General features: G+C 45.3%; 2 protein-coding genes and 1 long non-coding RNA gene across 4 annotated transcripts; all 3 read left to right on the top strand.

Moving 5' to 3' along the window:
* Positions 1-31: 31 nt before the first annotated feature.
* foxo3a (forkhead box O3A) lies at positions 32-14575 on the top strand. 2 transcript variants are annotated; one of them, XM_062522340.1, is made up of 4 exons: positions 32-908; positions 997-1715; positions 11834-13216; positions 13923-14575. In XM_062522340.1, the coding sequence occupies exons 2-3, from the start codon at positions 1155-1157 to the stop codon at positions 13190-13192; spliced, it is 1920 nt and encodes a 639-aa protein (XP_062378324.1). In that variant the 5' UTR covers positions 32-908; positions 997-1154; the 3' UTR covers positions 13193-13216; positions 13923-14575. The 2 variants fall into 2 exon arrangements, with proteins under 2 accessions (XP_062378324.1, XP_062378323.1); XM_062522339.1 differs by having other exon boundaries at positions 32-1715.
* Positions 14576-19194: 4619 nt separating this feature from the next.
* Positions 19195-21867, top strand: LOC134067984 (putative uncharacterized protein C6orf183). Its single transcript, XM_062523477.1, has 9 exons — positions 19195-19337; positions 19459-19531; positions 19627-19737; positions 19871-19984; positions 20073-20267; positions 20682-20775; positions 21190-21338; positions 21469-21621; positions 21736-21867. The coding sequence occupies exons 1-9, from the start codon at positions 19195-19197 to the stop codon at positions 21865-21867; spliced, it is 1164 nt and encodes a 387-aa protein (XP_062379461.1).
* A 238-nt stretch (positions 21868-22105) lies between these two features.
* Positions 22106-22774, top strand: LOC134067673 (uncharacterized). The gene is made up of 3 exons (XR_009936540.1): positions 22106-22186; positions 22323-22387; positions 22669-22774. It is a non-coding gene; the product is annotated as an uncharacterized LOC134067673 (long non-coding RNA).
* Positions 22775-23029: the final 255 nt, after the last annotated feature.

Genomic DNA, 23029 nt, shown 5'->3' with positions numbered 1-23029 from the left:
TAGTGCGGAAACGCCTGAATTATGGAGGCTCAGCCGACACATGGCCTACGTTTACAAAAAAAAGTAGATAAATAGATCCACCTTCTCTCTGGGAGGCAGGACAAAAACTGCTGAGCTGTGCAGTCTCCAGGCGCGCACACACACTGTCCATCCATGGGGATTGTGTCGCTTTAAAAGGCTATGCCACCCATGTAATCTAGGGGGCAGGTCTGCCTTCTGTGGCCAGCGACTGCAGAGCTCCTCGGTAGTTCAAGCAAAGGCAGGCGGAGGCACGAGAGCGAGGCTCCGCTTGCATCGGATCGCCCAGGATGCAGGGGCTAACTAGTTAGCTGCAGAACAGAGAAAAGGCTCATGTGTCGTTGTGAATCGGCGGAGATGAGATATTTCGATGAACCTGCGCACGCAAAATGTGATTTTAGCACCTCGGAATCGCTGGGTGGAGGTTCTGACGTCCTTACAGAAGCCCTTGCACAGCTTACAGATTATCAAGCTCTTGAACTGGGAGCTGGCGACTCTCCACTCGGGCTGGATAAAACGACTTGAAAAGGAAATTGTCAAGATGGCAGCTGCATTCTGAATGACTGTATCCATATTAAGGGCACGTTCTCTGTCACTGAGCGTACCATGCCTTTAAAGAAATGATCATACTCAGGCTTAGCGTTGAAGTGTTTTGATTTTGGCTATTTTTTTCTGCTCTTGAGCCTTATTATAATTGTGATACTTTGTCGCTTTGAAACCCCTCCAGCATTGCATCACTTCTAGTGAGTCGTCCAAAAGTATTTCTGAGCAGCGTATTTAAAGTTACCCTTGTGTGCGTTCACTACCACTGATGCTGGAGCAATCAACTGGGCAGGCACGTGGAGTTAGCTAAACACCAGGCATCAGGACTGCATGGAGAGTGCAGACCAGTAGGCTACCAATGATCTGAAGGAAAAAAAATTCCATTGTGTGTTAACTTGGTTTTATACGTGAAATTATTTTCATTCTATTATCCAGGGCATTGAAACTTCCATACCAGGACTCGAAGCATCGTAGACAGCTCAAACTACACAAAAATTAAGCTCATTAATGGAATGCAACTGGAAACCAAGCTTCCAATTTAGTTATTTGAATGATCAAACTGTAGCTCAGAGAAGGCAAAGAGTGGGGATATCATGGCTGAGATGTCAAACAATGAACTTGGTAACGCTTTGGACGTTATGATAGATCCAGATTTTGAGCCACAGAAAAGACCGAGGTCCTGTACGTGGCCTCTCCCTCGACCAGAGTCCGACACAGGGAAGCCCGAACCGACCGATATTATTCCCGAAGAGGAGGATGACACCGCCACTGACAGTTGTGCGGGCCACAGTGCCAACGATATATCGAGAGAAACGGACATTTCAGAGGGGGACCATTCTACATCAGACATTATTCCTGTTGTGCGACATAAAACCACTTCCAAGGACAAGGAGCTCGACGGCTTCTCGGTACCCTCTCAGCCCTTGTTCACGGCGAGCAGTGAAACAAGTGTGAACGGCCTGGTAGCACAGCCAAGGAAGTCATCTGCACGAAGGAATGCCTGGGGCAATTACTCGTACGCGGATCTCATCACTCAAGCTATTGAGAGCTCGCCCGACAAGCGGTTGACTTTGGCCCAGATCTATGATTGGATGGTCAGATCAGTAGCATATTTCAAGGACAAAGGCGACAGCAACAGCTCAGCAGGCTGGAAGGTGAGCTTTTTGTGCACTTTCACTGTAGAGTTGTTGTGGATCTAAACCTAATTGTAAGAGTTGATATTTTGACACAGTATGAATTGATTGATGCAGAATATAGGCTGTCATGTTGGATGCAGCTGCTGTTAAAAGGACCATAAACTAGGCTACTAACTATACTTTCCTTAAACCAGACTAACCGATTTGGCAGCAATCTAAAAAGCAGAGCGCTACTGTATAGGTCTAGCAGTGATGCTCTTCAGATGTTACCTCAGTCAGTGGAAGGGAGGTCAGGTTGATTAGCAGCTGCTGAGACAGTAACTGGGGGTGGCTGATAGGACTGGGTGAGACAGGGTGTTTGAAGAGTGGCAGATAAGAGGAAGGAGCAGGGTGACACAGCTGATGGACCTCTGTGGTCACTGCCACGTGCCCCTGCTCTTGCCCTTACCCCTGGCATCATTCCCTCCGAGGCTGGCCTTAGACCCTGGCACATTGCCCCAGCGTGCTGACACATTACTTCTTATCAGGCCAGTTAGTGGTGAGGAGGGACTGGGAGCCCTATGTGACTACATTTCAGCAGCTAAGACCAGCGTTTAGTAGTTTACGTCTAGCTCATAGTTTTTGTACGGACTGTGTCGGACATCATGTGTGCTGACGGTGTATCAGAAACCAGAGGAATTGTTTGCCTTCAAGCAGCAGACCAGAGTTGCTGAGTGCAGCCAGTCCTGCACACTAGCACAACATCAGGCTATCTTATCAGTATGACGTCCGAGCTATTTGTGTTACACCATATTAGCTTTCATAATCCACCAGCATAGCCACAGAATTAGTAGGGCCGTGTCAGTGTCTGTGTCAGTTCATTGTAGCCATTGGTAGTAGATGGTCCTTTTGTGTACAGTATGTATGATTGGTGTTGTGTCTGGTCTGCTTAAAAGAAAATGCTCTGCCACGTCACTGTTTAGGCATGTGTTTGTGGTGTGGTGTTAGTGTCTGATACAAAGTCCCAATCATATATCATTTTTCCCTTTGATGGGATCATTACCAGACATAAATTATCTCCTCCCTGTGTGCCTGCATTGGTGTTCCATTCATGCATTTATCCATCCATCCATCCATCCATTCAATCAAGATATCTGCTGGAAAACAGCATCAAGTTAACAAGCATCACACAAAGGGGAGATGTACTACTCTCATGATGTCCTGACATCTGATCACCCAGCACAGCGGGAATCCACTCTGATCCAACCAAAACACATCCTTTTTGATTAGCCGTAGTTAATATGCATTTGGTGAGGAATTATGCGAATAATTATGTCAATGCATTCAGTTATTTGATTATATTCAGTACTCTTAGCAGCAGTGTAGGTTTGTGTTTGTCAATACTGTACTAAAATACTGTACTGAAATTGTATTATGTAACCTGACTCATATTTCAAATACTAATAGTCTGCATTAACATAATAGCATTTTTTATTTGAAGATTGATATTTCTTCTGAATGGCATTTTCTCTAAAATATGAATTAAGATTGTAATCTTTTTTTTATTTTTTATTTTTCATTTGTGAGATTTGCCAGCATTCTATATTTAGGTGACATATTTTTTTCTTAGCGTGTATGTGTGTGTTTAATGTGAGTGTATTCGCAAAGACCTTTTACTATGCTCGTCTTTGCTGGCGCTGTTCGAGTTCAGGGATTATCCTGGCCTGGAAAACCAATTCACTCGTCATGGAATCACATCTAATGAATGCTCTGGCCTTGGCTGGATTTGAATGAGAGGGGGGAGAGAAACCGTGTATGTGTGTGTGTGAGTCTGTGTGTGTGCGCGAGAGATGCTCTTGAAATAGGTTTGTAATCCTGCTGTGCAGAGGACGGCTATGAGGTGAAAGTGTTTGTTTGTGTGTGTATGAGAGAGAGAGTAAGTTTGTGTGTGTGTGTGTGTGTGTGTGAGAGAGTGTATGTGAGAGAGATGCACATTTGCTCTGCAGAACAAGAGAATGTCCCATCCAAGCAAAAACAAACAAACCTGGCGGAAATGAAAACATGGGGCCCTTCTCTCTTCTGATTTATTTGCTTTGTACACACATCGCTCCTCTGAACACTGTGGCGTCCCTGCCACCAAGGCAGCGAGTGGGGGGTTGGAGGGGCGTTTGATCTAGACGTGTTCATACTCTCAAATGCAACCCTTAGCTGTCAGCTATTAAAGAAAATGAGAAATTTGCACAGTGCCTAGAGTTCCATGCTAGCTGTAGAACAATATGGGTAGTAGAGAGAGAGGGTGCCTCTCAACATCCCTCAATCCTCGATGCTCGGTCCTCCAGGCTCGTTCCCACTGATCTATAACTAGCACTGGATAGACTATTCCATTGTTGCCTTCCCACCATTCTTTATGTAGATCAGTGAAGACGAGGACCGAGGAAGGAAGGGAGGATGTATAAAAGACGAATGAGAGGCACCCAGAGAGAGGGAGAGAGAGAGAGTCTGCGGTGTTGCTAGGAGGACTTGGGAGGGGGGGGGGTATGGAGAGACATCCCTCCCAGAGCTCACTCTGCTGCATCAGAGCCTGCCTGCTCATCTAAACCAACGCCCCACTACGATGAAGCGAAGGAAGGAAGGAGGGAGAGAGACAGAGAGAGAGAGGGAGGGGAAAAAAATACAAACTTAAAATTGCCATGAGGTTTTCATCAGCATCTATCTTCTAATTGGCTCTCGAGCACCCCACCTTCACTTTTCATTGGCTGGCAGCGCCAGCACAAGGATCAATCAGCTGACTGGAAACTATGTAGGTCAGTGTGTGTGTGTGTGTGTGTGTGTGTGTGTGTGTGTGTGTGTATGTGTGTGTGTATGTGTGTGTGAGCGAGAGAGAGGAGCTTGCTGTTTGACTCTGGGATCTGGCTTTGTGTGAACTGGCAGAACGCCAGCCCTTCCCTGAGAGGGGCTTGGCTTAGAGAGGGCTGCAGCAGAGAGGAGGGGAGAGACAGAAAAAGAGTGAAGCACAAAGAGACAAGGAAGGCTTTAAATAACAGAGACAACGAGAGCTCGACCTCTATCAGGACAATGAATTTAGACGGCTAATTATTACATTTAATCTGTTTCTATTAATGTCTGATAAAGTGCTGCACACTGACTGGTTGAATTGGAATCTTGCATTATTTTCTTTTAACTTGCGCCCATATGTAGTGTTATGTATGATCATGCAGTGGGCTAATTGAGAAATATAAATATTATAGGCATTATGAAAATACTTATTATATGATAATGATGAATACCAGTTCATAACAGAGCAGAGGACCATTGCTATTTGTCAGTAGAGTGTAGCATGCAGTACACACATGTTTTTCTCTTAGCCATAAAATCTCAAAAAGGTCAAAGGCTGCTATGCACCGATATTTGATATGTCATTTAGAACTATAAATGTTTCCTCTGTGCTTGTGCATACAAATTATGCTTAACTTGCATTGCAACCCACCCAGAAGCTTTCTGTGCAAACATGCCATTACCTCTACATATCAAAAAGGGTTTGATGTTTGTTAAATTGTATGTCTGCCTATAACAGAACCTCAGAACAAAGACTGGCTCATTAGACCTGTGGACAGAGAGACGTGGTTAATCTGGGAAAAGCTGAGTCCAGAGGGCCGGGGAGGCTGTAGAATTGGATGTGATTCTGAGTTAAACACTATAAAACGCCCCCAGCCAGATGCTCTGTTGCAAGGCAGAAATATGGAGCAAGACTTGCAGCAGTCGCCCAAGGTTTGCCCTTTTAAGCGAGAGAAGAGCTCTCGACTAAAGCCTCTGCTCTGTGGGCCACTGTGCGGACATCGGTGGCGTGCCAGCCAATCAGGACCCAGTATCTCTGTGATGTTTTATTTTTTTTATGTCTTTGTTTATTTTTTCAGTCCTGTCCTGAAACAGTGACTCCCTGTCTTGTGTTTCGCGTGCAGACATGTTGGTGAAAGATTAGTGGATTCTTTGTGGCGGTGGTGTGACCCGGGCGCTGTTGGTCAGAGAGCGGGCAGAAGATGAACTCATGGCTTGCGGAGAAAGGCCTCTTATTGTTGGAGCCACAGCTCGGCCTCTGTTCTGCCCTGCCGTGGCACTGTGCCAGCATGAGCTTGGGCAGAGCGCGCCCCACATACTACGCCATAACGTGGACAGCCTTCACCAGTGAGGAGAGTGTGAGATATAGGCCCGAGCTCAGAGTAGAGTGTTTTGGAATTTAGTTGAACTGCTCATTTGTGTTAAACTGCTAGAGGCATGCAGCTGTCAAATAAGGCATGACAGTCATTAGTTTGTTGATATAATCGGGTTGTTTGTGTTTCCTCTTGTGAGGTCCGCATTGAGAAAAAAATAAATGATCAGCTGAACAATAGCTTTCACCATATCAGTACTTTTATACTTGCAGTCAGCTCTCCTAGTGTTTGTGAGCACCGGAACGGTTATTGTTTTCCAACTCCTCTAATTAGGGATGTGTTAGGCTACTAAATCTCAGCGAATCTCGGGTGCCTGTGTCCAATTGCCCAATCCAATCAATCCTGCCGGCTCAAGGCAGGAGGAATGGCAGCCTGAGTTAGCCCTTCACAATGGGCCAGTGCTGACTGCTGAGGTACAACCCCTGGGGATTAAAGGGCCAGTAATGGGCTTGACGCAGAGCCTTTTCCCTGGAGCGCCACGTCCACAGGTCATCGCTTTCGCCCACGGGGTAGAGTCAGGCCAGCGATCAGGGCGCATCGCATGCAGTGGTGAGGCTGGGAACTGTGTGCAGCGAGGCATTGTTGCTGCCGCTGCCGCTGTTGCTGTGGCTCTCTCTCCCACTCCCCACTCGCCCACATCTACCCCCCCACCCCCCCCAGCTGCTGTGTGCAGTGGGTTAAATAGCACAAAGGTCAGGGTGGAAATCCCCACAGTGGAAAGCTTGAAAAACTCCAGCACTGCTAAGAAGCAGCAGCAGATTAAGCTGTGTTGCTATTGTGAGCCACTGCCTCTCGCGAGGCTAACGATGACCACACAGCAGTTTTCTCTGGAGTCAGCGCTCGGTGGAGGACAGTTGGGAAATAGCTGAATTGATGGTCTATGAAGTCATCGCGTCCCCCCACTGCTCAATGCGATCATTGTGAAATTGTGCTAGTGTTTTTAAACTGGTGTACGTTTCAGCACGCCATCATTACCAAAGGTCCTTGATGTTGCCCACTTTTGACTTGTGAATCAACCTTGTTGTAATCCAATGGAGGCTTGGCTAGGACATTTACACCATTTTGACAAATGTGGTCCTAGTGGTGTTCAGAGTGAACGAATGAGATATGAAAGCAACAACCGTATGTCTTGGTGCAGGAATGCTGAGTCAACATGGTACAATCCAATATTTATCTGAAAAAGCAAACATAACCGATGGCTCCCACAGCATTTTAGGGAAGAGAAGTAGGTCTAATGGATGTGTTATTGGGAGAGCTGGATTGAGATTGATCTTGACTATCATGTTTATGTTTTTAGTGGTCATGGACTAACCGTCATGGGCAGAAAGTGAAAACAAAAAGCTGAAAACGGAACAAATGTGTATCCTATTAACACCGCAATAGCGTGGAATCATTTAGGAAAAATATGACCATGAAAACGCCCTCTGTATATCCTTGTGTTTGGCCAAGAAAGTCTGTCTAAAGTGTTGGCCTCTGTCGGACACATTTGTATAACACCTATGGGTGACAGGACAGGTCATCCAACTTGAACCTGAGCTTACAACTACGGTTGGCAACACTGTGCGCAGGGATAGTGATAATTCTTCACGTCACACACATGTGTTTGTAATAGATGTTAATGGAACACAGAAGCTTCTCTGTGTTTCCAATTGTGTCGGCAGTAGTGAAGACAAGGGATTAACTTCACACACAAACTTGCAAATGGGATGTTCCTGCTGTAGCTTTATACTAGTATTTGACTTTGTTAGCAGGCTTCTCCTCTAAGAAGGACTTACAGGAGAAACGTGCTACAAAGTTCTCTTCTGTCCAGCAGTGGCCCAGCCAGACTGTGTTGTGCTGCGACGTTCGGGGGTTGGGATGTGGGGTTCTGAGGTCTGCTGCATGGTCCTCATCTGGTAACTTCTGCCTCAGTCAAACCCTTTCATTTTGCACATGGCTCAGAACATCCTCAGTGGGGTCCCACAGACCTCCCTGCTGACAGGAAAATGGCTGAAAGATGAGTCTCTGAGAGAGAGAGAGAGAGAGAGAGAGAGAGGGATGGGGGAGGGAGGGGAGAGAGAGAGAGATGGTAGGGAGGGAGGGAGAGAGAGAGAGAGTATGGGAAGGGAGAAAATAAATGAAGGATGTTGCCCTCAAGGATGGGTTGTGGATTTGGATCAAGCGTTTGGTTTATCTGATAAACGATGTCTTCCTCTCCAGTACACACATTTGTTAGACAATCAGTCCAAAATCAGTTCAGCTCAGACTTTGTACTTTGCTGTTTACGTAGTCAGCATCAACCTACTAGACAAAAGCAAGCATAATTGCTTTCACTGTACCGTATACTTCCTTCCATTGGACATAAATGTCTGCGTAGAAATGTAATTATGTGGAAAAAGAAGGCTTCAAGCAAGAATATCAGGATGTCTGCAGAAAAGTCGCACCAGTTGATCGCAGTTGTTCTTGTTGACCTTTACCAGTGGGTCCACACCCTCTGTCCCTGACCCCCTGCTCCAGAACACACTGTACTGGGCAGTGTGCTGTTGGCCTGTGCTCCAGTGGAGTTACTGGCTCCGAGTAGCGTTGCAGGACAGGTCCTCCTTTCCTGCTCGAAAGCTTAAGCTGGACCGCTGCCTGGACCGTCATCGCCTGCCTGAGCTGCTCCGTGTGTGTGTGTGTGTGTGTGTGTGTGTGTGTGTGTGTGTGTGTGTGTGTGTGTGTGTGTGTGTGTGTGTGTGTGTGTGTGTGTGTGTGTGTGTGTGTGTGTGTGTGTGTGTGTGTGCTAATTCTATACTGCTTCTGTACAGAGGGATGTCAGTTGTTGTCTGATATTGACTTAAATATATGCATATACAAATTACATTCAGGATTTTTTTAAATGAATTATCTTCCAAACATAAATTAACATGTTTATTGATAAACAAGTGCCTCGGGTACTTCTTCAAGTTCCACCATTTAAAGCAGGTTTGCTTAGCAATTTAATTTGATATTTGTGCCTAACAGAAAGGACACGATGGTGACTAAAGTAGTCTTATCGCCAGGGATACAATATTTCCCTCGGCCATATTCTTAAAAAGTAATTCTCGTATAGTTGGATATTATTCTACTGCTGGTGATAACACTGTTCCCTGGTGTAGACAAAGACAGCTTGTTGAAACAGATGGCATCCTCACTGAAGAACAGGTTTGCACAAACAGTCCTCAAATGAATACTCCCATGCTGTCCCCAAGAACAGTTGTGTTACATCAGTTACCAGTATATCAGATCCTGTGCTGCAAATATTATGCTGCTCTTTTATCTAACTCTGCCATTGCGTGTCCTTGTAGTTTTAAGATGACAAATAAAAGACCAACAATCCAAATAGTAACTTTATCTGGAATATCGACAGAATTTCCCTAAAGGATTGCCACACCTATTTGTGTTTGTAATCTTTGGGAACTGCTTTGTGAAGCTATGAAATCTAATTGTCCCTAGGCACATATCACATATGTGATGTTAAAAATCTGTCCTGAATGCGTTCGTTTGGCTGCAGTTAAATAGAGGCTCAGTCTCTGCTCAAACTGAAATCTTGCAATTAGACGTCTAAAATTACTCCAGAATCTGGCAAGACCGCCTTCTCTGTCAGTGACCCTTTGGGTCGCCCTTGTTCTCTATTACAACACAGATATTCACTCTGAAATTAGTTTGAATCATAATTGGTTGTCTGGAGATGGAAAGTGTTCATTGCTCAGTGAATACTAAATTTAGTCACTGAACAATTACAATTCCGGGTCTTGAAGGCCAATGCTTAAAGGCGTAAAAATTGGAATACGTGACCCTGACGAGTCAAAGGGTCATCCAAACCTTTAGACTTCCACTCTGTCTGCTAATATGGGTTTTGCACAGTGAATAGACCACCCCCCTGTGGAGCCAGACAATTGGGGGAAGCTTGGATTCGAGAAAGCTCCTAAACACTCTGCACCTGCATTGTGTAAGGCTGTGTGTATGTGCACGCGAGTGAGAGCCTTTGGTTATGTTGACCCTGGCTGATCTTTCTGCAAAGAGGGCAGAAAATGTCTGACTGTGTGTGTGTGTGTGTGTGTGTGTGTGTGTGTGTGTGTGTGTGTGTGTGTGTGTGTGTGTGTGTGTGTGTGTGTGTGTGTGTGTGTGTGTGCAGGGGGAGCGGGAGTGAGTGTGAGGGGGAGAGTGAGTGTGTGTGTCTGCCGTTGCGTAACCCCAGAAACCCATTTGTTTATCCAAGCTCTTGGATTCCATATAGTGAAGCTGCTTTAAATGGGTGTTCTTTCTCTCTTGAAAACCCATACCAATCAGGTCACTGGGTCACCATTCCCCTATTCTCATCCCTGCCAGTGGTTGCCTTCCAGGTTCTCTGGACCACATAATTGCTACTGGTTTTGCAAATTGAACTGCTTCAACTATTGGTTTCCACTCCAGTTCTTAACTTGCAATTCACCCGTAACCTTGGTGTAGGCATATCACATATTTGAATGGCTGTGAGGGTCATTGAACACCCACACACCCATTCCTAAATGTGATGTAACATGACTGTGTGTGAGTGTGTGTGTAAGGGAAATATTTGTTCTGTTTTTCAGAACATGTGTTTTTGGTCACACATCATCTCAATTAGCTCTGGATAAAGAGGCGTGGAATATGGCTAATATCTATAAATCCGCAGTGTAGGTCGCTGAATCTGTTTGGAGAACATTGTCCCGAGACTTGAGTTCATCGGCTTGTCAGGCATGTTCTCTGGTCTCGGCAGACACAAAGGCCAGTTCTCCTGAGGCCGTGGGGGTGGTGGCCCTGGACAAAGACCTCCACTGAGATCTTCCCTCCCCCAACAAAACAAACCAAACTAAAAACATTGAGCTGAAAGAATGCTGACCTATTCAGCGTTAACATTAACATTACCCAAGTTCACAGACAAAGAGCACTCCTATGGGGCTTCCTGCTGTCTCATGTTCTAGAACGGCCTGTGTGGCACAGTGATGTGTCACTGTCGGTTCTCATGTCATGTTCCAGAACAAGCCGATGCTAGTGAGACGAGCGCCAGGTAATTTCAGTCAGACGGATTTTGACAATACAATGAGGAAACAGGAAGCCAGTATAAGTAAGCTTAAAGTTGGAACTGTTGAAGCAAAGATAACAGTCACACCTCTCAAGGCAGGAATGGACAAAAGATTAACCGACTAGCCTTTGTCTAACGAGCGGTTGTCTCATGTTTTTACTGTTGAAAAGAATAGTGATACACCACCAGACAGTGTGAGTTGACAGTTGCTTAAGAAACTCTTGTAGAGAGTCCAAAGTGAAAAGGTCTGCTTCAGAGGATTTTGGGTGGCTATGGAGTAGGTTTTAAGGACCTAAGTTACCTACAGTAGTTACATCCGTTTCAAGAAGAGCGCAAAAGTATAACTGACCTTACCTTTTGAGCCCCTGATACAAGGATATGAGACCTTTGTGGACGGCTTGGCATTATGGGTAGCCTGGAGAGCCCTAAAGAGCCTTTATAAAATCTCATATTCAGACTGTACTGTTCTGCTCCAGTAGTCTGGAGAGGAAGGTCTGAAAGCCAGTTGTATGAAGACTTGTGTAATTCTCTGTTGAGCTCTGTGTCGTTAGCCACCCTGCTATTCAGTCAGAGTTTATGTAAGTCCTAAATGGATGCCCCATTGTGCAAAATTGGTACTACAATACCTAATGACTCACTGGAAGAAATCACTTGAATGAAGCTGCCATTTATGAATAAAAATGCCTGTTCAGAATGGCTCGGCTGTACAGGCTGGTCTTGTCGGCCACTGGTATCGCCGGGTTGGACTGTGGCATGCATTCATGCTTTGGTTTTGCTTTCATTGATATTTTCAATGCTCTAGTACAGTGTAGTCAACAGGTTTTTCAGTGGTCAGTGGATACAGTCAAGTGGTTTTGCAGTACAGTACAGTCAGTGCCCATTTTAAATTCCTCTTTTCATTTCAGAACTCCATCCGGCACAACCTGTCCTTGCACAGCAGGTTTGTGCGAGTCCAAAATGAGGGAACCGGTAAGAGCTCGTGGTGGATGGTCAACCCGGAGGGCGGCAAAGGGGGCAAGGCGCCGCGCCGGCGCGCCGTCTCCATGGACAACGGCAACAAGTACACGAAGAGCGCCCGCGGCCGGGCGGCCAAGAAGAAGGCGGCGCTGCAGGCGGCCCAGGAGGTGGGCGGGGACGCCGCGAGCCTGTCGCGCTGGGTCGGTAGCCCCGCCTCGCGGAGCAGCGACGAGCTGGACGCCTGGACGGACTTCCGCTCGCGGACCAACTCCAACGCCAGCACGCTGAGCGGCCGGCTCTCGCCCATCCTGGCCAACCCGGAGCTGGACGAGGCGGGCGACGAGGACTCGCCGCTGTCGCCCATGCTCTACTCCAGCCCCAGCAGCCTGTCGCCGTCGGCCGGCGGCCTCGGCGAGCTGCCGTGCCTCGCCGACCTGGCGGGCACCATCAACCTGAACGACGGGCTGATGAACGACCTGCTGGACGACATCAGCCTGACCGCCGCGCAGCAGCAGCCATTGTCGCCGGGCGGCGGCAACGGTGGCGACGACGGTGACGACAGCAGCGACGAGCACGGCTCGGTGTTCACGTTTGGCTGCCCGTCGCCCATGTTCGGCCCCACGCTGCGCCAGTCGCCCATGCAGACCATCCAGGAGAACAAGCAGACCTCCTTCCCCAGCCTGGCGCCGTACGGCGGGCAGACCCTGCAGGAGCTGCTGGAGGGCGACGCGTGCGTCGGCGTCGGCACCGGCACCGGGCGCAGCAGCGAGATCCTGCTCACGCAGTCGGACCCGCTCATGTCGCAGGCCAGCACGGCCATCGGCGCGCAGAACTCCCGCCGCTGTGCCATGCTGCTCCGCAACAACGACCCCATGCTGTCCAACCAGCCGGCCGCGCCCGGCCTCAACGGCACTCAGGGCTGGCGAGGCCTCAACGGAGGGCTCGGCCTGAACAATGACCCGCACTACCCGGCCAAGCAGCAGCAGCAGCAGCAGCACCACCAGCAGCAGCTTCGCCCCTCCTCCCTCCCGGGCACCCCGGCCGACCCCTCCCTCCTGTCGGGCCTCAACGGCAGCCTGACCCCTCAGGACCGCTTCCCGGCCGACCTGGGCCTGGACGTGTTCAACGGCAGCCTGGACTGCGACATGGACGCCATCCTGCGCGGGGAGCTGATGGAGGCCGACAGCCTGGAGCTCAGCTTCGACGCCGGCTCCGGATTGGTCTCGGCCCAGAACAACGCCAACTTGAATGCAGGCAGCTTCTCCAGGGCCAAGGGCACCACGTCCCAGAGCTGGGTGCCCGGCTAAAACCCTCCAAGCCAAGCGAAGCAGGTGAGATCATGTCTGGTGTGTCTCCATAAAATGGAAAACATTAAAGAAAACATTTCACATCTTAGCTCAACATGGAAGTCTTAGTAAGTGATTTATTTGATGGCTGAATTGTTATGTATAAAGTATGTTATAAATTTGTGAAATACTGATGCTCTTACAAGATAACAGACTTGCTGAAAGAATATGAGAGAGATCTATTTTATGGCTTAGCAAACAAAGGACTGTTCAAGTATATTATGGCAGGGCTGGAACTCTGCAATAAATGATCTTAAGGGAACAGTAAGAATGAGTCATTGTTGAAATAACCCGTCTCATACAGTACATTCTTGTTCTTTTGGCCCCAAGATGGCATGTTTACAGGGAAACACGGTAAAATAAGCATCCGCATATTGCTACTGCTAGGGGGGGAAAAAAACAAATGACTTCCTTCTCAGTTGAAAGAAACAGATTTTTATTTGTTGGTGATGGGAGAGAAGACAGTCAGTGATCCTTTAAACAAGATACCCAACTAACTGTATCTGTTATGGTCCTCATTTGAATGAATTGATGAACACCTTTGACCTGTGCATGACAATTCTAGATTCTCTAACATGTACACTGGTCCTGTAAAATGTGACATTACAATTGGTTGTAAAGCTTGAAGTTCACCCGTCTTGTTACCTTTTAATTCCAGAATATGAAGTTGAACCTCTTGTCTCTCTTGCAGATCTTTAAGTTGACAGGAGAACCAGCTCCACGTCGTTTGCCAAACCAGCTATCTGCTCCGTGAGGCCGATGGTCTGTTTACTGAACAAAATCCAGAGAATGTTACCATTGTCTTCACCCAGCAAAGACACTCCAGTAATACAAAGGATACTTGAAGCAGCTCCCACTGAGTTCCCATGCCCAAACCGCAAGAGAAGTTGTAATTATGCAATCATGTTCTTTTACCATTCCCTGGTCCACCACCATTACACACGCACACACACACACACACACACACACACACACACACATACACACACACAGCTACAGAGAGCTACACACCTACACCTACACACATACATACACACCAATGCACACACGTAAACAAAAGATTTTGTTATGAAAAAGGAAAAAAAGAAAATGAAATGGTCATCACGATGTACCCCTGACCTTCCTCACTGTAACGTGGAAAAAAAGAAAAACAATTGTGACGTGTTTTGATCTATTTAGTGTTCTTATGTATGAAATGTTATAGTTTTAATAACATCATTCTCCCTCCTCCATATATTAGGCTCTGAAGCAACCTTGTTGCATTCCATGCTAACATTTTGAAAAAAAAAAACACTTATTTGAACTCCCATGAAAAAAAGAAAAAATGTTGCCCCCCCCCCCCCCCCCCCCCTCCTTTCTCCCCCTCCAACTCCCTTCCCTCCCCCAAAATAGGGTTCCTCCAAAATGTAGTCATTGAGGCCAGTGGTTCTCAACCCTGGGCAGCTGTGTGTGCTGGCTCTTTTGTTCTCCCTGTGCTCCAGACTGTGGGTGTGCGAGCCGGAGGAACTCATCTGAGGAGCCGTTTCCTGGAGCTCGCCACGCAGCGAAAACAAACAGGCCCCACCAGCCCGGGTTGCTGAATGTTTTTGCGTTCAGGGTTACTAGACATTTTTCCTTGTGTGTGTATTTAATGGTGTGAAGGTGTTTTTTTTTTTTCTTTTTAAAAAAGAGAATGTTAACCATCTGAAGATAGCTATCATGCAGTGTTAATAACTCCATGAAATCTGCAACTGCTTGCAAAAAGGTGCATCTTGCCACTTGGGTCCTTCCTTCACATTATCTTTGTACTCAAAAGACACATAAGATAAAAAAAACACTTGCACGCACACAGATCTACATTTGTATGTGCGCGTGTCTGTACAATAACAGGTGCTAAACAGTGTTTTCAATCCACCATGCAGTATGTAGTAATAATTTGAAACCGTTGCATGGGTATGACATGTCAGATGGGCCGTGCACTAAATAAACACCCACTACAGTGTCTTGTACTGTACGTTGCCAAATTTTATGACCGTGCGAGGCAACCAAATCACGTGAGCCTTTAAGGCTGTAGCAAAAATCTCACGTTATGTATTACGAACATCCTTTGGAACTCCAGGTACACTCAGTAGTGTTGAATACTTCCTTTGGAGCATCACCTGTTTAGAAAGTAAAAAAATGTAATAGCAATTACTAAAATATATCATCTACTTTAGCATTATTATTTTGAACAAAGAATGAAATACTTCATTCATGTGGAGAATAACTATATTGTACTTCACCTACAGGCAGTAGTGCCCCCCCCAGTTGCCAACATTTGAACAAACACTCTCCAAGCTTATCTCCCCAAAATGTTTTTATCTCAAGCTCCTTTTCTCTTCTTGTTTATTTTCCCCTCCCCCATCCGCCATTTTGCCAGTCCATTCCATGCTTCTTGTCTGTGTGCAGTACGGTATGTACTATATGTCTGGCTGACATGCGATATGAGAAATAAAACGTCAGGAAACTCCTTGTTTTTGAGTCACATTCATCCCTAGAGCCAAGACTGCCCATGTTTGATCTTTCTCACTGATGTAGGTTTGTGTGAATCATCTGTGACCCCCGCGCACACTATAAATGGTCTTGTAGTCTGCTCCAGACTGGCATGTAAATAAAGTTTGGCTGAGCATTCAGGAAGTCTAACAGCCTTTATGCCATAGCAAGCTTCCTTTGTTGACTGTTCCTTCTTTTGTGGGGAGGGAGGTGGGGGGGGATATGGTCCTTCGGGATACTGTGATGACGGACATTTCAACAATGCTGACTCGACTGTTTTCAAGACTGGTTAGCTCAGACCCAGACTCAACATGGCTGATCGTTTGCTTCAGAAAGTCCAGCTAAAAACCAATTATATTTTGCCTTTTCAGCTACTGAGCTGTTTCTTTGACAGCTGTGCAAAATGCTGAGTTTAGGTCTAGACTATGCCTAAAGCCATGATTAACTTAACACTTTATTAGCCACAGACACTTGCAGCATGTGCTAAAACCAATCCCCAAGACCCATGCTGGGTGTTTTGTGTATCTTGCTGTGGTTTTAGGTCTGGCTTTTGCAGTACACTAAATAGGTAACAACAGTTGTTCTGATTGAGGCAACTACAAAGTGTCAATTCAGTGATTTTATTGGACACCACACTTTTATGTGGATATGTGGATACTAGATAAAGACTACACATCATATTTATCACAGACATTGTAATAAATCAAGTGTATTTCTTTAGAATGATATTTAAAAAGTTTGGATTTGAATAGATTTTATTTGTACTTTATACTGTATCAAAATGCATGCTGTCGACAGGCTTGCCACATTTCAACCCAAGTTTAATGGATTAGCGTACTTGTGTCGATCACTATGAATGTTTTACCTTGTACCATATATCGTCTGTACAATTTCAGTACAACAATTTCTGTACAATGTAATTCTGTAACGTGGTAAAGTGAAGTGATCTCCATGTATCTAATGGCCTCTACCTCTCCGAGTGTTTCCTCTTCTGTGTTAGTCACACACTCTGATCACGGCGCTGTGTGTGAGACCTGGGGCTCTGACTCCTCTGTTCCTCCCTCTGGGGAGGCTGCATCCCATAGGTCATTAGCACTGTTGTGTTTGACATTCACATTCTCCTCAGCTGCATCACCTGTTTGCTTTCGGATCAGACCAAAAATGTACCTGCTTGTCTGCTTGGTCCCCCAATTAGTTGTAGGTGTGTGACAATCTACTGTCAAGTCCTCAACAGGAATTAAGCTTATTGTATTTGAAAAGCATCACGGAGGGGAGAGGCTGTTGGCAGTGTGAGCGTTTGCATTGTGTTCCCTGATGGGCCTGAGATGTGTGGAGGGACACCTCTCTCTCTGTTTGGCCAGCATCACATATCTCACACCAGTAATGTCAAGAGACAGCGTACAAGGATATGGTTACCAAGGAAACCCAGCGCTCGAAGGAGGCAGCCTGCAACAAGACTGTAATCTTTGCTGCAGTGTATGTAAGAGAGGACACACGCGCACACACAAACACACAGACACACACACAGAGCTGATTTTGGGCTGAGCGTTCTCATCTGCGCTCCAGCAGTGATACTTATTTATATTGCACTGACATTCTGTGTGTTTTGTTTATTTTCCTTTGAAGGGAAGAGAGGGTGACATCATTAACTTCACTAGCAATTCCCTTCACTGTGGCAGCATCCTATGGAAATTAAGGTTGTGCTAAATGTTTCCCTCCCCCAATGACAATGGAATCAAAGCGGGCCATATGTCCTTGTGCTCCCATTGGCTGAAATATACCTTAGCGATGATCTCTTATTGGATACTGGCAACCTTTGCAGTGAACCAATCGTTTTTCCTGTATCTAAGTGAATTGGGAATGGTGAGCTATTTAAATCCTCTAGACGTGGAAGAAATTATATTACCTCCATTTATTTTTTCGCTATATAATTTCAAGCCACTGCTCAATGAGCAAGACAATGGCAGATAATAAAAACACCCACATGTTAAAACAAAATGCAGGCATCCTATTCCGATGATATTCATTATCTAAATAAGCATTTTAGCATTTTTGTAATTGTAAAAAATATTATAATGCTATTGGATTTGCCTTTGACAATACAATCAAGACATGTTCATGTTGTTATTATTTATGAAAAAAAAAAAAAAAAGCCCAAGCACCAGTATAAAATGGCATGAATCAATTAGAATATAGAATTTGCTGCAATGTAGGGCAAAGGTCATGGTTTTCAAAGCACTTCTCAGAAAATATGTGCAGACAGAGTCTCTAAATAAAAATGTTATAATCCAGCAGAAATCTCTTTTTAGGGACTGGATTTATTTTTAAAATATTCCATCAAAAATTGAGAGGCTGTCTTAATCTGCACCATTCTGCAGACTGCAGCACTGGAATACATTGGTCTAATAATAATAAAATAAAATCTGTTGGAAGGGAATTGTTCAGGACCTCATCTGTGCTGCTGAATTGAGCATCAGTGAAACTGGGAATGCGCATAAATAGGCTAAGCATGTAACGTGGCTTTGAATTTGTATGTTGTCATCTATAGTCGTGCATTTGTTGACATTTGTACAGTGTAGCCTAATCCACTCGGATGTGATAACCATGCGCTACCATGTCTGAAAAATCTGAAACCACAAGAATTGACAGGAGACACTTGAGCTCTTGTATAGGCATCATGAACTAGCCTATTAAATTAACCTGTCAGTGAAAAGATATCTGCTCGTATGTATCGGTGTATTCACAGATACATTACACACTCATATCCAAGCAGCATTCTCTGTTATAATCCGATTGTAATGTGCGGATAATATTCCCCTTCCGTGGCAGCACAGCAGCGCCCCTCTGAGGCTTCAGAAGTCACAGTCCTGTCCAGTTTTTTGAAGTTGTAAATTAAAATAGGCAGAAAGCAGAACACTCTCCAGTCACCGAACCTGTTTTTTAAAGGTAGGGTAGCTCCTACGACGGCTTATATGTTGAATTAGCCTATGCATTCCTCACATGAGTTGTAGGTTGTCTCGCAAATAGAATGTTCTTAATCTATAGGCCTATGTGTTCGCCATGCCCCGATTTAAAATCCACCCACAAACACTTTCTGTCTGAAATTGAATTTGATTAAGATAGTGCCAAAAGCGACCTTCACTGATCGAAAATGCATTGCACACACTTAAATAGATGATAGAATATATTTAGGCGTAGGCCTAGCTCACGAGAGAACGGACTTCATTCATGGTGGCTGGCTGGTAGCGGTCACTGGTCACCATGGATACTCTGTTGCAACACCACTTGCAAGCGCGCGGGACGCAGTAAAATACTGAGGTTGTTCTGCTCTTTAATTGGAAGGTTGGCTGTCTAGAGAAAGAGCACTTTGACAGTATTGACATTTTATTGAGAGCAGGCTTAGGTAAGTTTACAATTAGAGCACCTTTCCTCTCAGAATCTTTGGCCTAGCCATGTCCAGATGCAGAACATACAAAGTATCCGCATCGGTGCGCGTGGATCAGGTGGAGTCAGAGCTGGCCACGCAGTTGGAGGCACTTCGAACAGAAATAGCAGAAAACGCATTTCTTCAAGGGACTATTGGGAAATCATACTGGTATGATCAAATGCTATGCGAGTTGACTGGCGGGAATAATCTGTTTGTGATTAATGAATTGTCCAGTTTGGCTGGACAGTTTTACACACATAGCCTAATATCTCGATAATTTATATTTTAGCTCGGTGCAGATTCCTAAGGACATTTCTTATTTTCGTGTGGAGAGAGAGCAGTATTTGCAAAGACTCTTGCAGGTTTGTGCAATGTAGCTTAACTTTTGGAATTGTTATGACAAGTTGTTTTGAATAGCTCAAGTTCCACATTTCTCAACGTGGCACGTATTCAACAGGTCCCTGCTGCACGACCTCATGTGTCCCCGGCGGAGGTCATTCAGCAGGAGCTGGAGAGCTGTATCAATCGGGAATACACACCTGAGAGTCTTCCTCTTCTGCTGCACCAGGTGAGGACTGGAGTGTCTCGTACAGACTTGCATTAGATGTCAGAGTTATACCGTAGAATTGTAGATTTATTTGGGCTACACATTTGTCTGTTTAAGAAAAAAAACCATTAACAACCGAAGTCTTCTCCTCCAGCACTACTTGGACCGCTCCCATCAGTTGACGCAATGCAAACACCTGCTCATGTTGAGGTGGAGGAGATTCTGTCGCCACTCCACAGTTTTAGAACGGCTGTATCCTTCCTACAAGGTAAGTCGTGACAGGTGAGGAGGTCGTGGCCTATAAAAGACATTCGCTTTTGGCCGCTTGCCAGATTCCTTTTTCGGTGTGTCTGCAGGGACAGATGGACCTGCTGGTGCAAGAATATGAGGATGCAGTGCAGCGAGCGCGCAGGCTGGCCGTGTCCAGAGAGAGACTCCTGACCAGTAGGGCAAGCCCAAGCATCACAGTCTCCCAGGAGGATGTGGTCATCTACCTCCAGTGGCTGGTGACCCATCTGCACTCCCTGAAGTCTATCCACAGTTTTCTGCAGGTACACTACACACCCAGCCAGTCATACAGACAGCACTGCAGAGATAATAACTTATAAATTACCAGCTGTCTTATCAGCAGACATAAAGGCACCAGACCATGGTACTGCCTTATCTCTCAGTATCTCTCACTTAAGGTTATGGGGATTATTTCTGATGGGAAATCATATGATGCTGATAACATTGTGATTCTGTGTTATAATATTTTGGAAGTAGATTAAAAAAAATGGATATTTACAGTAAGATGCTGGGTTAGATTTCAGATAGGTGAACCCTTTAGTGCAAATACATGGAGTTTTCTTGAGATTTCTCCTCATTCTGTGGAAGTTTTTATAGTATTTAATTAGCTGTTTTTTTTCTACAGACATCTGTGTTTGGTTATGTTTTACAAGATCTTTGTGGTGCTCTAATTGCAGGTTCTCCATTACCTACCTGCAAGTGAGAGGAAAGACATGGTGTCAGGAACGACTGAAATAGATGTTATTTCCTCCTCCACCAAACAGCTGGCAGGTGATACTGTATACCCAAGAAGTCAACAAACATGCTTTCTAAACTATCTTTACAGGTCTTTAAACAACTATATAAACTAAATAAGTAAATAGTCGCTTTGGTTAAAAAGCGTCAGCCAAATGAAATGTAATGTAATATAATGTAAATATATTAATGATTTGGGAACAGTCTCTGGAGTTTGTGATAAAACGTTCTACCATAATTTTCCAACTACTAGTCTAGGCTTATAGGCCTACATTGATTTGTCAAAATGTCAGCCATTAGGTAAAACACAGGGACAGTTAATATGGTATTAATGGTTTTGTTTCTTTCAACTTGCATAAAACACTGTCCTGTGGCTTATACACAATATGGCTAATAGGATACAGTAGTACAGGAATTGGCTATATTAGTAATCCATGCCCTCTCCAACAGGAGTGTCTCTAACGACTGGGGTTCCTGTTCATATGCTGAGACTGGACCAGTTTGAGAGGCAGCTGCAGCACCTCCTGACCCACTTCCACCTACAGTGTGGCGCTCCAGACCTCAGGACCCCCGCTGATCAGATGGAGCTCTTCAGAGTGGTCTGTATGCACATAATGATTAATATGATGATTAGTACAGTGTTAAGGCCTGTACATTCTGGGTCAAGAAAAAATGAATTGAAGATGCGGCGATGTTTTCTGTGATGTTATGGCGGTCATTTTGCGGTAGGTGTCCCAGGAGTTCCGGGTGATCTTCCGGAAGCAGGAGGAGGAGAGGGCCCTGGAGCAGTACGGCAGCTCCGAGGCCGTGGAGGGGCAGCTGGGGAGGAAGGGCACAGGCGTCTCCCTGAGGAAGGAGGCCAACTGGGTTCCCTTCATTCAGGTGAGACACACGCTGGAGTTGGCTCTCATTTCCTCCTCCTCTGCTGTATACAGTATAGCCACTATACACTCTCATTCTCGTTTTTAAAATCCAAGTTGTTTTTATTGTGAACAGACTAAGCCCAAACATGACCCCTGGCAGCAGAAGTTCATCACCAAACTGAAGGAGCAGAACTCAATGGATGAGCTTCTACAGAATCTGTGCAGGTGTTGTAAGGTACAGTATGCAGGTGCTAGATGTGGCTAAATATGTGGCTAAAACGCCATGAAATTGTCCAGTCTACATCTGCATAATTGCTAGTATTACAGGATAATGGTGTACTTTGTCTAAACGTTGTAAATAGAGTTTCAATCACTCTGCCATATGATTTGCACCAAAAACTAAAAACATTTTCTAAACCTAGTTGTCAGATCCTGATAAAGCTATGGAGGCTTTGAGGCAACATGCTTCTTCTGTGATTAAGCCTGAAAGCGTGGAGCCTTTCACACTGGACCCAAAGTCCAGAGGAGGAAACAGTACCTCACAGATATGGACCAGTCTATACAACACTGTCATTACTTCTCAGGTACACCTGTTTTATATAGAAATAATCTCAAATGACTGGTGCAGTCTGAGCATTTACTTGAAACTGCTTACTTTCAAATGATGCTGAATTGTCATATTGAAAGGTCACATTTGTTAAAGAATAATCTGTCCACCAGGATTCCGTGGGTAAACAAAGTGCGTTATCGCTGCAAAAAGATAATGAAGGATTGAGAAAGTCAAGGTAAGTAAAGTTGATTTGAAGGAATTGTTTGTTGTGTTTTCACATTTTGTGTTGTGTCTTTAGAATTGTATTTTAAATTGTATTGGCTTACCTTCTGGTCAGTGAGGTGATCTATCATGGAGGAACAAGGTCTGTCATGTAGGCAACAAAGGTTATTTAGTGAAGACTATTTAAATGTTGTGTATTTGCTTCATCCTTGTATGTTTTGAGCCTGTATTTTACTCTAGGATTGGACACCTACTTGTCCCCAAATGTCTCCATCTGTCTGTCCTTCACTACAGGCTTGGCAGCAGCACTGAGCTCTTGGGCCTTGAGCAGTACTTAGGGGATGGAGGTGTAGACTCATCAGAGTCCAGAGGGGCCTACCTTTCCCTGGTTTACCTGCGCTACCTCAGGATCCGGGAGCTACAGGTGAAGGGTACACTGTGCTTATGGTCGCTGAACCAACAGGATGTGTGAATTCTGTATTGATATTGTGACTGTTTGAGCTGTAAAGAATGCGTTTCAGCTTTTAAGGAACCTTTTTTGGGATTTTGGGAAAGGCTTTATGTGAGGGTTACAGCTTCAAAACCATTTCTATGCATGTAGTAGTTTCCATCGACTCATATATGCATAGAGTCATCTACCAGACCGTAGGTGGAG

The sequence above is a fragment of the Sardina pilchardus genome, chromosome 20 (genome assembly GCF_963854185.1).
Source record: "Sardina pilchardus chromosome 20, fSarPil1.1, whole genome shotgun sequence".
In the NCBI taxonomy this organism is placed as follows: Eukaryota; Metazoa; Chordata; class Actinopteri; order Clupeiformes; family Clupeidae; genus Sardina; species Sardina pilchardus.
The sequence above is the reverse complement of the archived record's forward strand: the minus strand, read 5'-3'. Positions and strand labels throughout refer to the sequence as shown.